The sequence below is a fragment of the Nymphaea colorata genome, chromosome 1 (assembly GCF_008831285.2).
Source record: "Nymphaea colorata isolate Beijing-Zhang1983 chromosome 1, ASM883128v2, whole genome shotgun sequence".
NCBI classification, from domain to species: domain Eukaryota; kingdom Viridiplantae; phylum Streptophyta; class Magnoliopsida; order Nymphaeales; family Nymphaeaceae; genus Nymphaea; species Nymphaea colorata.
Genome location: NC_045138.2, coordinates 3,274,110 through 3,287,662, shown reverse-complemented (window position 1 = coordinate 3,287,662; position 13,553 = coordinate 3,274,110). Strand labels below are relative to the sequence as shown.

The 13,553-nt window shown below is 39.2% G+C and overlaps 2 protein-coding genes across 2 annotated transcripts; one reads left to right on the top strand and one right to left on the bottom strand.

Annotated features, from left to right (window-relative positions):
- Positions 1 to 3,370: 3,370 nt before the first annotated feature.
- Positions 3,371 to 6,927, top strand: LOC116249560 (NADPH-dependent pterin aldehyde reductase). Its single transcript, XM_031622690.2, has 5 exons — positions 3,371 to 3,711; positions 3,913 to 3,982; positions 5,707 to 5,900; positions 6,198 to 6,370; positions 6,702 to 6,927. Exons 1-5 carry the CDS (start codon positions 3,496 to 3,498, stop codon positions 6,769 to 6,771), a joined length of 723 nt encoding a protein of 240 aa, XP_031478550.1. The 5' UTR covers positions 3,371 to 3,495; the 3' UTR covers positions 6,772 to 6,927.
- Positions 6,928 to 7,641: 714 nt separating this feature from the next.
- Positions 7,642 to 10,969, bottom strand: LOC116265784 (BTB/POZ domain-containing protein At1g30440-like). Its single transcript, XM_031646703.1, has 3 exons — positions 10,913 to 10,969; positions 10,738 to 10,807; positions 7,642 to 9,204 (listed from the first exon to the last, which is right to left on the bottom strand). Exons 1-3 carry the CDS (start codon positions 10,942 to 10,944, stop codon positions 7,642 to 7,644), a joined length of 1,665 nt encoding a protein of 554 aa, XP_031502563.1. The 5' UTR covers positions 10,945 to 10,969.
- Between the last annotated feature and the right edge of the window lie 2,584 nt (positions 10,970 to 13,553).

The following is a 13,553-nucleotide window of genomic DNA, read 5'->3' as shown; positions in this document are numbered from 1 at the left end:
TATGATAATTTGCCGACCATTGAAGGAAGGAGAAGGAAAAGAAAAGAAGGAAGAAGAACAGAATCAGAGAAGGAGGATGGAGAATTGAGTGGTGGGGTGCAAAAAGAGTGGACATAGTTGAAGAATTGAAGATATAGCGAGAAAACGTACATGTGGATATTTGGAGGAATATCCAACTGGTGAGGCACTAGTTGACAACCATTCTCTCTTTATCTTCCCAGCCGTTGCTGCTTCCATATATTCCATCCAAATTCTATCCCTTCTCCTCTTTCTTGTGATGTTGGTTAACATGGATCCCAGCGCCAATGAATAAATGCTACCTCTCTCTCTCTCTCTCTCTCTCTCTCATAAAGTAAGTTTGGTGTTGCAGCCACAATTGCAGGGCTGTCCATGAGTGAAACTCAGTGTCCTAAGATAAAACTCGACCTGGGTTAAGCTCGAGGCGAGGATTGGCTTGAGCTAAGCTGAGAGTTTCATTAAAAAAAATTAGTTTTTAAAGAAAGAGGTAGCAAAGAGATTTAAACATTGAACATCACCCCTACCTAGTCAAGCGCACCCACCCGCTCCTCTGTCCACCCCCCTAGGTTTTCAAGAAGCATGCTTTGGGATCTTTTACGGTCCAGAGGTAGAGCACATTGGGATGTGACAATGACCACTCTAAGGCTCAAACCTGAGTCCTTAGAAGAGTCAGACCACCTTGCCACCCAGTACGCTACCACCCCTCGGGGCATTTGAGCCTTCTACTTTTTGTGAGAGATATTATATATATTCTCTTTTTTGAGTTTAGAGTAAGTTGAGTCAAGAATGCGGATAGGCCGCCGGCTTCTGATTGTGAAGGTGGAACTAAAAAAACCCTAGCCACAAATTTATGAATTTGCAGAAGACTAAAAAAAGAACAATTTCTGACCCTCCCATTCAAGTAGGGATGACAACGGATCGGATATATCCTTAGTCATATCCGTTTTTTCAGATATTCACTTATTCAGATTCGAATAAAGAAAAATTGTATCCAAAACCGATTTTACAATCTGAATCCGATGCGAAACCGATTTTTTACATTTATATCCGTTGCCAATTTTCAAATTTTAATAGCATTAGATATAAGATATTTGTCTAAAAATGAATCCGATGTGGAGCATGTTAAACTGACGGCGATCCAACATTCGAATGACTTGGTCGCAAGTTTTTCTTCAATGTAAGTGCATCTAATGTTTATACATGAAACATGTAGAACCAAATAAATGGAATAACCATGTGCACTGATTATGAGACTTTCGGTTAACTTTACAAATAATTCACAAGATAACACATGTATAGTTGCTTTTAAAATCAAAGAAATTGTTAACATTTTGTTGAAAAGCAACTTTAATTTCACTCCTAGTAAATTATTAATTAGACTGATTGGCCAACTAATAGTCAATGGCAAGGCACAAAAAATTATCATATTTACTTAGGTCACGTATTTAATAAATCACACATATTCTATATAAAGTAGATGCAAATATTATGTAATATACTAATTACAAATCATTCCATTGATATTGCTGTGACATCCGATAGTGCCTTGACTACAAAGAAACCAACTTTGCATTCTATGGAAACCAATAAAATTGATTGGATATCTCATATTATTAGATATGTGTATTGTGCACGTGCACTTACACACACATCTAACTGAAGCAGTCTATATAAAACAGTTGGATGGTTGAGAGAAAAACAACAACAAAAAAAATGTAAAAATACATGCTCATCACATTTTTTTCTTATTTTTTCTTAACTTCGAATAGTGCATATTAGATAACTTAGTGACTTTAAAATTCTACATTCAAATATATATATATATATATATATATATATATATATATATATATATATATATATATATTAGACTATGACTCTAAATTCATATATGGCCTAACGGACAACCCATCAAAACCACTGATTTTAGGATCATAGGTGGTCAATGGACAGTCCACCAAAACCATTTGATCATTTGACCGGTAGACCTGGTATATTCGATGACCGAATAATAAAAATTAAAAGTTATTGGGCCAGATCGGGCCCCCGTCGGGCCTGGGCCGGGTACCGGACCTTTTATTTATAATATATATATATATATATATATATATATATATATATATATATATATATATAATTAAGATTTGACTGCAAATAATAATGAAAGAGCTGCATATTAAATCTCTAGAATCTGTCTTCATCTACAGAGAAAACAGGTACTTTACTCATGACAACATTTACATTACTTTCTCGCTGGCCTATACTGTTGCAAGAATTTTGGTTTCCCATTGGATTTCTTCTCTTTCTAAAATATTAGATGCCTGTCTTTGTAGATCCTTCGATCTTATTTGTATAGATATGGATGTCAGTGGATCGTATTTAAATCAGATACACTTTTCATTGTATATGCTTTTTGGATGTTCACATATTTAGACGAAGAAAATTCATATTCATATCTGAATCTGAAATCCAATTCCACAATCCCAATCTGATCAAAATTTGATTTTTAAATTTATATCTAAATCCAAATTGGATTTCTAAACAGAATCAAGTCAGTTTTGAAAATGTAAGGGCGTTGGGTGTGGAGTGTTTATTTAAAATTAAATATGATCTGAATCCGAATTCAAATCCAATTAGATATTTACTTATATTTGAATCTGATTTGATTTTTTAATCAGATCTTTTTTTAAGCATCCCAACCTCTTTTTTCATATCCCATTTTTTCAAATTTTAAATCTAATTGTGCAGGCAGATTCTATAGGATGGAAACTATAACCAAAAGTAAATCACATTTTGTGATTCAAAAACTAAAGTTTAAATATGATCCTTAAAAAGAATTACTCTTGGACTTTTGTGCAATCCAATTTATTTTTAAGAAAAAGTGTGTTAAAAAATAAGTCACAATTGCATTGTTAGATATTAAAAATTAGCGCGCTCATATTCCTTTGTCAGCACTTTTCCTTTCAATTTAAATTTTGTTCATATATTCATAAGAACATACTATATATATATATGTATTGACACTGTGAGTAAATCTCTCTAACCATGTGTAATTTGTTTTCGTGCAAAAAATTGAATTGATAAATATATTAACATGTTTCTATCTATATAAAAGACTTGTATATTTAGTTAATTATTTTTATATTTCCATGCATATTCTTAAGAAATGAATGACTACATGCCACAATATGTTGCTGCGATAATTGACCGACGCTGGCACACACACCGTATGCCCAGCGTGGGTACGGTTTCGGGTCTGGGTTGAATATCCGAACCCGACTTGGTGGCCATTTGGATCCGGTTCCTACCCGGGTCGGTGGACCAGAAGCCCGTACCGTTGCTCCGACGGGAGGAAGGTCGGCAAGGCCGAGGGGTGGGGATACGCCGCACCTGCCGATTGCCGTCTCGACCCCAAGAACGGGACGCTCCAGTCCGTTGTTCCTCTGCGCTTCACGGCCGAGGGAGAGACGGCGATCAATGGCACCGGAGGCGGCAGCAGCGGCGACGAAGAGGAAGTTGGTGTTTGTGACGGGGATTGGGAGGGGGCTAGGGAGGGCGCTGGCCGTGGAGTTGGCGAAGAGGGGCCACAACGTCGCCGGCTGCTCCAAGACGGAGGAGCACGTTAACTCCCTCTCCTCCCTTCTGTCCTCCATCGACCCTGAGCTCTCCCATTCCCTCTTCACCGCCGACGTGGTTGGTTTCTCTCCCTTCATTGAATGGATTTTCACGAAGAGTTCGTAGCAATCTTCTTATAGTCTACAACTAATGCACTAATGCAGCATTTTTTTGAAGTTCGCCATTTTGGGCGTTCTATTTCTTAGTAGATTTTTTCAGTGGTTGCTTTACTTTTGTGAGTAAGAAAATATGTACTGGCAATGCCCTTTTTTGTTCCAGAGATCGGATAGTGCTATTGCGGAGGTCGCAAAGAGCGTCTTGGAGAAGAGGGGCTGTCCTGATATCATAGGTTCGTTACTGTCGTATTAAGTTGGCTGCTTTCCATCATTTTCACTCATTTTGTGATTTCTTAATGAAATGATATCTTGTTTCTTTATTTCAACGTATTTGTGTGGAGCTCTTTCTCATTACCTCTTTGTTGTCCACTTGAAAATGATTGTCGTTCTTGTTCAGCGACTTTTTTTTGCATAAGCGCTACAACCATGACAATGAGTTTGTTGAAATTGGTATAAATAGTTTAGTATATTGCAAAATTAGGAGAAAAATTGTAGAATTTGGTGGGAATGGGGGGTCAACTAAGAAGGCACCTGTAGGGATTAATGCGTGAGACCGCTTACCCTTTCAAGGATCATATATGTCAGAGACTTCATGCAGAGCCTTGTTCATGACAAAGATTGTTCCTTTTCTTTTGATTGTTCTTTTTACTATACTATATGGTTACGTAATGGTGGGTTGGCGTCAAGTTGGTTTTTCAAGATCAAGGGTAGTAGCACATACATCTTGTGTTACATTACATCCTACTTTCTCTAACTCTTTCATGGGAAATGTGAAGAGAAGCCTACTAGTGACAATGTGACATGAATCTGTAAGATTGCTTATGGAGCTGATAGTGTACCCCCAATGTGGAAGTGATCACAGTGTTGCACCTTGATTCCTTCCTTGTTTCTGTTTGCAGTTTACACCCTCTCATATAGCATTAGTGGTATATGTCACATGATGATGTAGTTCTCAAAAGTTGACGAGGGAACGGACTACTGCACATGTGAGCAGATAGGATTGTTAATCTAAACTAGCACAACATTAATATCGTTTGAATCACAAATTCTGGAGCTGATAATTCTTAACCAATTACATTTAAGAGGTGGAATATTTCTGTTGTGCTTTATCTAAATAATCGACCGAGAAGTATGCGAATGAAGAAAGGTAAAAATGAGTATGTCTTGTCAAGTGAAGAACAATGACAGTCAAATTGATCCTGAACTTGGAAAAAGGAATCTAACTCAAATAGTATCACCATCTCATACAAAGAGGTCGATGCACTAGGTGAAGAAAAACCAGAATGATGTATTATTAACTGAGAAAAAATTTAATTGAGGAATTATTTATTCAGTTTAGTCATTCTGGTGCATATAGGTTGGCTACATGTGCTAGATGGGATGCCTAGACTGGAACCTCGTCACAAGGGCATGTAAATGATCGATGGGCATAAATACAATGTCCTGGCTACTGCATAAAAGGTACTTTTGTAAGTTTTATGATATGAGTGGGTTATCCAGTTCTCTTTTTAGAACATAAACAAATAGGTTTCTCTTACACCATGCCTTTGTACTTGTTTCATCCAGTGCCATGAATCCCTGAATTGCCGTAAAGCCATGAATCTCTAGTTTGAGCAAGCAGCTAACTACTGTTTTGATTTCCTGCCCTTCTTGACAAAGCTTATTCTACTTTAAGAAGTATGAGGCTGTTTTCTATGATGTTGGGAGGCAACGAGGAATTTAACTGATGGACATAACTATTATATGATGGAAACAGCTTGTCTCAGATATTAATGTTTTTTTCTCGTTGATGAGCATAAAAAAACCAATTTTAGATCCCTTGTATATTTTTATTTAAATTTTTCTTGTTCTTTCTTTTCGTATCTTTCTTGAGATATTGCATTCAAAGATGTGAGTCAATGTGTCATTTTCAGTTCCAGAATGTTGATTAAGTTTTTCAACTTCTTTGTTTGCCCAGTAAATAATGCCGGTGCCATTAATAAAAACAATAAGATCTGGGACGTGCCTTTGGAAGAGTTTGACAATGTTATAGATACAAATATAAAAGGTACAGCCAATGTTATGCGTCATTTTTTGCCTGCGATGATACAAAGGAAGCATGGGGTGATCGTCAATTTTTCATCTGGTTGGGGCAGATCAGCTGCTGCACAGGTAAAATGGATCTTCTTTGTTCACTTAGTACTGTCAGTGATGGCGTGTCTAAGGTAAAGACAGTTTTCTCAGATGACATAGAAGACAGAAATGGTGAAAAATGGCTGACGAAAAAAGTGTTTTGCACTAAGTAGCTCGACAACTAACTTGGGTGTGCTTATAAATGTGCTGTTTCAAAAGATTTCTCATTTGGAAAGGCTTTAGAAATACATAACCATGTTTGCTGGAAATTGTAAGTAATTTGGTTTGTTCCATTTATTTACTGGTTAAGGATGATTCACCTTGATGTATCACCAGGTTGCACCTTATTGTGCTTCAAAGTGGGCAATCGAGGGCCTTTCTCGCTCCGTGGCAAAAGAGGTGCCTCCGGGGATCGCGATTGTTGCACTTAGTCCTGGTGTTATAAACACGGAATTGCTTCATTCATGTTTTGGTGAATCAGCCGAACTGTACCAATCAACTGAAACCTGGTAATTTATTTCTTTTTTTTTCTTTTTTACCATATATCATGAACTCCGGTGCTATTATATGAAATATTCTTGTGCCCTTTGCCATCATGATAGTTTAAGGTTATTGCAGACAGTTAAAAGGAATTTGTGCATGCCATTAGAAAGCTCATGCTTAAGGAGCAGAGCTTGATTTCAAGGCTTCCTCCATGATAGATATTTTGAATCTATCTACTCATATGAAGGATGCTTTTTGTAGAATTTTATCTTTGATAATCCATTGCAATGGTATGTTAAATGGTAATTATGCAGTCGTCTTCCTCTCTCTCAATGGAATGTTTCTTCTTTTAACCAGGGCTCCTAATGCTGCTGCAATGATACTTCGGCTAACTGCAGATGATAATGGTGCATCTTTAACTGTATAGTTTGTTGAAGCATGTGTACGTTCGGTGATTAACCATGCACAGTGTACCCACCATATTGAAAGGGCTTTGTTCTCATGGTGCATTTGGTCTAGAAACTGCTGCATTTCACTTGTAATTTAATCTCATTTCAGAGGCTTGGGAACTTTCCATCGGTCATGCATCTTCTGCTGAGCGGTTTAAGCGATGAAAAGCATGTAACCTTTTGTAGTGGCTTTGAGAAATGCTATCAAAAGCTATTAGTTGTTTGAGAAAAATGTTAAAAGACCAAAAACGTGCAATGCATCCTCATCATTGTCCTGGATGAGCCCGCAATAAGATATGGCGATGCAAAAGTTTTTAACTTCAGGGCACTGATATCGCCCTGTGACGAGGTGGGACACGTTTAGGAGTGTGGTATTTGGTGGCCATGCTTAGGGATTTGCCTTTGCAGCTGAGAAGACGGTGAGAGCCTGCTCTGACGTTGTATCAGGTGTCACAGAGCCAAAGAGCCCATCGAGCCAAAAAGCGAGTGTTGTTTGAGCGACGGAGTTCGTCCATAAACTTGCGAATTAATGCCATCAGTATATCTTCATGATTTGTCACAGTTCTGTATCCGATGTTTTCAAGAACTTAGAATTTGAACCTGCGGTGCAATGCAATTGCTTTATTTGGTGAAAGACGATCTGTGCTTATGTCTTCTTGTGTTGCTGATGCACATGGGTCTAACAAGTGATGATTCTGCAGTGTTCATAATTGATCATGCTGGGATGTTGAACTCAAGCTTAAACAAGCAAAGTTGTCAGACAATTAGCAATAGTACCCACAACTCAAATTAGCGACAAAAAATAAAGTTTAATTAAATCAATATTTTAAAAAAAGTAACATAAAAAATTAATTTGGATGGTCCTTGTCTTTATAAGAATCATGTACTCTAAGACTCCTTCCACACCCTAGTATGGCTTTCAACTCCCTCCAAAAGCTCCTTTTCTCACTCCGTCCTACCCGCACTAACTCCATCACCTTCATATCCATCCTCTCCATCTCCGCTCTGAGCGCCCTCACATCATAATTGTGATGATCACTCCCACTGTTTCCGGTGCTGATGCCACCAACACCGCCGCTGCCACCACTGCCACTGCCACTGCCACTGCCACCACACTCTTGTGCTTTATCATCACCAACATCACTGTTAACAATGGTATTCCTCAAGTGCAATTGCCCCATGAAGACGATGTTTGCAAGCACGCGCACCGGCATCCTTTGGTTCATCATTGCATGTGCACATGCCTCCCATGTTAAATTTTGACAATCAAGCATTTGACACACCCTCTCCTTCTCTGATTCAGTTAGATATCCATGCACATCGACGAATATTTCAATGGCTCTGTACAGCCCATCACTGCACCTCCTTGGATCATTGGGGCAGCATTCAATGAGCTTGACAAACTCCTTGACATTCAGATTCTCATCTTTTGCTGCCTCCAGAAGAAAATTATCAACCAGTGCATAAGCCCTTGATAATGTCTCGATATCAACATCATGGCAGCTCTCACTGTAGCTCTTGAAAATTCTGGATACGCACTCTATATCGTACTTGGTCTGCTGTGAGTATGCACTGGATGGTATCAATAGATCCTGGAGATCAACCTCATCGAGCTGTTTCCCAATCCGTTGCTGAAGACTTTCCTGACATTTTTCAGATGCTTGGAATGTGATTGCCCATCGAAGCATTTCAATGAGATATTTACAAGGAATTATGCCTGTTTGGATGGGCATTATGCTCTCTATTGTCTCTAGAATCTCGGGCATGAAGTCTTCTTCGTTAACACGCAGCCTCTCTCGAACATACCGGAGTAAAGATCCAGAAATATATTCAGCCGGCACACTGTGTTCCTTGATTGATATCATTGCAAGTTCATAGTATCCAATGTCCAGTGTGATCAGATCTTGCCTGTCCGAATCAAATAGTCTTCTTCTCCTTCCAGCAGTGATCCTCTGAGCCTGCTGCGAAAGTGCCGGGTTTTCAAGTGGGGGCCCAAGAAGAGATGGATCATGGGAGGCCATTTCCGCTATTGAGCTTAGGCATTCGCGGATGATGGGAATGAGCAGAGGCTTCTGCACATATGACAACTTCTGCTTCTTCTGGCAACTCTTGAGGACTGCAATGCAGCTGTTCCAGTCATGGATCACTCTGTTATGAAAGAAAGCAATGGTCTTGTTTTGGAGGTTATCATGACAGAAGGAATCTGTCATCTGGAGATAAGATGCAACAGTGTAGAGAGAGAGGAAGTTGGCTGGAGTTATCAGCACGTCATGCCCATAGCAGAACTTTGCTACTGTCTCAAAAGTCGGGGCATCTGCCGGGATACCTGTAAGCGAGAGTCGAAGGGGTTCACCATGGGGTGTCTCTGAGAGGAGCTCTGCAAGTTTCCCAGATCTGGATACCATGGGGAACTGCACATAATATGGAAGACAATCTTTAAAAAATGGGAAAATAACTTCAACTATAATGGCCATCGTTAGCAAAAACAATAATTAATGCAAAATGTTAGGCTTGAGATTTTGCTGAATTGTTCATTATGACAGGTGAAAAGGAGAGAAGTGTGAATGGTGTTCAAGTTCTTATTTGATCCTAATGATACAGCTTCAAATTAAGCTTGTTCATGGTGTTGTCCTTCAGTCATAGGGACCGCAGACAACCCGAGGCTTAACTGTCAGGAATAGGCCTATTAAGTGGTCTATTCCTTGGAGGATTGAGGGAATTATCAATGTCCAGCATCTATAACAACTCTCAAGAGGATCAAGAGAGAGAGATTGGACACTGCCAGTACGTGATCATGTTCATTTACTGCCTTTTGAAGACAAGGACAAGGAAAAGACAGTGGCAGAGATTCAAGGTAGGAGAGACAAAAATATGTCGATTTCTAGTTCGCAAGGAGCAAAAGTTGAACTCGTCTACTTCTTATGCTTGAATGAAGTTATTGTGAAAATGCATAAGTTTATTCTATATTTTGGTTTATCTTGCATAAAATTGGTGGAACGGGGGCGTGAAGGGCGTTGAGATGAAGGCCAAACTACAATCGAGACAATAGTTGCCATCACGGAAGATGCATAAACAGAGCAGAAGTAGAAAATGAGTCTCAAAATTTGCTAGGAGCAAACATATTTTTGCAAGAATATATATATATGTAAGGAGGAATATAAGTGGAGATAGTAGCATAAGAAATATAAATTAACAAATAAAATAAGAAAATGAATAAAAATGTAGGAAAATGGTTAATGAGAAACTGCATGTGTACTTGTTAGTAGAATAACATGTTAAAAACAATAAAGCACATTGAGGAGACAGAGGATATCATAAGCAAGGCGAGATAGTAGAAATTTGAGATGAATAGAGTTAGTGAGATGCAAGTTTTTCATTAAAAAATGCATGCACGACCAGTTTCCTCAAGCCTTCCCTCCTTGACGAAAGCACCAAGAAGTGGCTTTTTTATTTAACTTGCGAAATAGAGATTCATCTTGATGTTAGGAATGGCAAGAAAAGGGAAGCTTGCTTCGTAAACATTTCCAGTGTTTATAACCATGTTCTTGACCCATTCTGGCTCCATCCACCCTCTCTCTTTTCTCTCTCTCTCTCTCTCTCTCTCTCTCTCTCTCTCTCTCTCTCTCCATAATATCGTGGGGATTAAGTTGCGTCCCTCTATCACCGGCTGCCCGATGAACCACCGGGCAGGTGACCTTAATGCACATGCCCCAATGTACTGAGGGGCCATAGAAATGCTATATATATATATATATATATATATATATATATATATTAGATTCCTCCCGCCGTCAATCCATGGGAATCTATTACACAGACAGCCAGATGATGAGCTTAAGGACGATCAGCCTTAAAACAATGTGAGAGAAGTGCGGGTAAAGTTACAGACAAAGAATAAGAAGAAAGGCGAGACGGCTTCGTTCTTCTTTACTCTGCTTACTTACCTTGTGAAGGCGAAAAGTGCAGCCGTGGACGTGGAGGATGAGATCAGGTGGGAGCCTAATCGCGGAAAGCCTGTACACAGAGAAAGGAGAGAGATAAGTTCCTCTATTGAAGATCTATGTGCTGCCATTGGGCAAGTTATCTTCTTCTTCTTCTTCTTTTTTTGAAGTTGCTTACCATTGAGGCCGCCATTCTTCTACAGACGCCATTGTTGAGAGAGAGAGAGAGAGAGAGAGAGCAAAAAGTTGGAGAAAATGTAGGGCTCCCCACCAACGGACCGGCTTTATCGCATATGATAGCAGCGAGTTTGGTTCTTGAACTCGTCGTGTGCGCTTCCGTTGGTGTTAATGTCGGTGTTTCTCGTTTATATCAACCAATATGTGGCGTCCTCTTGATTATAAATCAGAACGGTTTCGATCGATATCGATCTTAAATGTTTTTAAGTATTCTTCTTTATTTAGTAAAATATATCTTATATTCGATTCGCCAGGTCTTCCCAGAGAATTGTTGCTTATTCCATTCGATTCCTATCATTTTACCCAAATCAGCTATATATATATTATAAAGACCAGACCTCTTAAATTCATGTTAAAACATGTTTTAAACAAAATATGAATCTTTTAATTATTTACAAACACTAATTTAATATAAATTATGTTTTAGTTGGAATCATTTTTGTAAAGAGATTGATCCTTATACTACCAAAATTTTAATGTTATAAGAGCCATTCATTTTTTTAATATTAAAAAACATAAATGAAGTAAAAAAAAAAGTAACATAAGATATGCTTTTCAGCAAATCACTCTTAAGATCATACCTTAATTTCAAAAAACTATTTTAATAATTCATTTCAATAGGTCTGCTTTTTGTCAGTCTTGTCTTTACCAACCTCTCTCTCTCTCTCTCTCTCTCTCTCTCTATCTATATATATATATATATATATATATATATATATATATATATATACACACGATGTTGGATGACAAATTTGAAACGATGTTGGATGACAAATTTGAAACTAGCGAAATAGCGCAAGGTGACCAAACATGGCTTCCGTAATTTTTAAAGGATTCCGAAGCTAAACATATTTTTACATCAACATTATCGTACTAGCTATTTTTGTAGATGATATGATGAGCTAAGTTTGCGATTGAGATCTTTCCTTTTCCATTTTGTAACACGATCCGTCACTAGGCTATGCATTTCATGTTTTCATCAAACTCTTCTTCTTTAAGCGAGTAAGACCACAAAAGTGGTTCAGATTCAGATCTATTATTTGCATTCAGATTTGTGCATCCAACGCGGTCCTGTTGTCCATCTCAATATGCCTATAGAGGCTGTTTAGCAATGAGAGCAGTTTGTTACCGGTCTATGAATCTGATTTCAAATTAGATCAGTCATCAGATACATCCTCGGTTTCATTGTCTCTCTACTTGTTATGCATCAATCTCTATCAAGCAAATGGTTCACGAATGTGAAAGTTATGAGGGTGTTTGATAACAATAACATTTTATTACTATTCCATTAACTTGCCTCCAAGATTAAGTTAGATTCATGAAATGCTGTGTTATAATGCTCTATGAATTTGACCTAATTTGGTAAAGAAATCGAATCCAATTATTAGTCAGATTCAGTATGCACTTTCATAACTGAATCCAATATCTAACTGGGATTCAGCAAAGATCTAAAAACTACATATACACATGCTATTCGGTTTCCGCATTGAAAGTTTGGCTCTGAATCCAATTGCATGTCATGGTGAATTCGGCCCAAATCTAAACCGTTTTTATCTGTCACAGAAATATCTTCTTTGGATGACTCTGAAAAACTACATCATGCCCAATTGAGATAGGTCACCTGGTATTTCATACAACATGCCCCATAGCCCCCACATAAGTAGTGTTCTTGGTAGATGTTCTCATTGCTAAACTACAACACTAGGTGACCTGATCTGCCCTCACTTCGCACCCCAGTTCATGCAGCCCACTAATTATACATCTACCAACCTTTTCCCTCGATCGAAATGACAAGGCAGTGAAAAATCAGTCATTAGTTCAATTTGATAGCCCTGGATTTGTTTTAGCAAACGCCGGAACTCAACCATGGATTTCAAATCTTCGATAGGGGGAAGGAAATCCATGGTTTTGTGATCGGACCTCCCCTCCTTCCTCTCTCTGATCTCTGATATTTTCCACGGATCTATGATCAGCGCCGGCAAATGAACGCAAGAAGCGTCACCGCCGCCTCAACCGCACAGGGAGATAGAGAGGGCTTGAGGAGGGAGCCCACCAAGAGGACATGGTGGTCGTTGAGCGCCTTGTAGCAGGCGGCGCTCGGTCACATGGCACAGCGATCAATGTAGTGAGCACCGTCGACCAAAATCTCAGGCTCGACGATGGGAACAAAGCCGTTTTGTTGGGGGTATGATGGCGTAGCATTCTTCCTTCTGAATAAAACCCTCAAGACCCGTCGAGGGTTTCAGGCCTGAAACCCTTCGATAGGTCAAGGTCGAGGGTTTCAGGCCTGAAACACAGGGTGTCGAGGGTTTCAGGCCTGAAACACAGGGTGTCGACGATTTCAGGCCTGAAACCCTCGCCCTCATAAACCATCGATGATTTCAGGCTGCCTGGTCGAGCGTTGAAACAATCGACAACTTCAAGCCTGAAATCATCGATGGCCTGGTCGAGGGTTGAAACCGGTGGACACGAGAGAAAGAGAGAGAGACTCACAGTTGAAGGCGACGGCAATGGAGTCGGCGTTGTCCGTCGACGCAAGGGAGAAAGAGAGGCACAGGGAAAAAGAGACGAACGACCTGAAG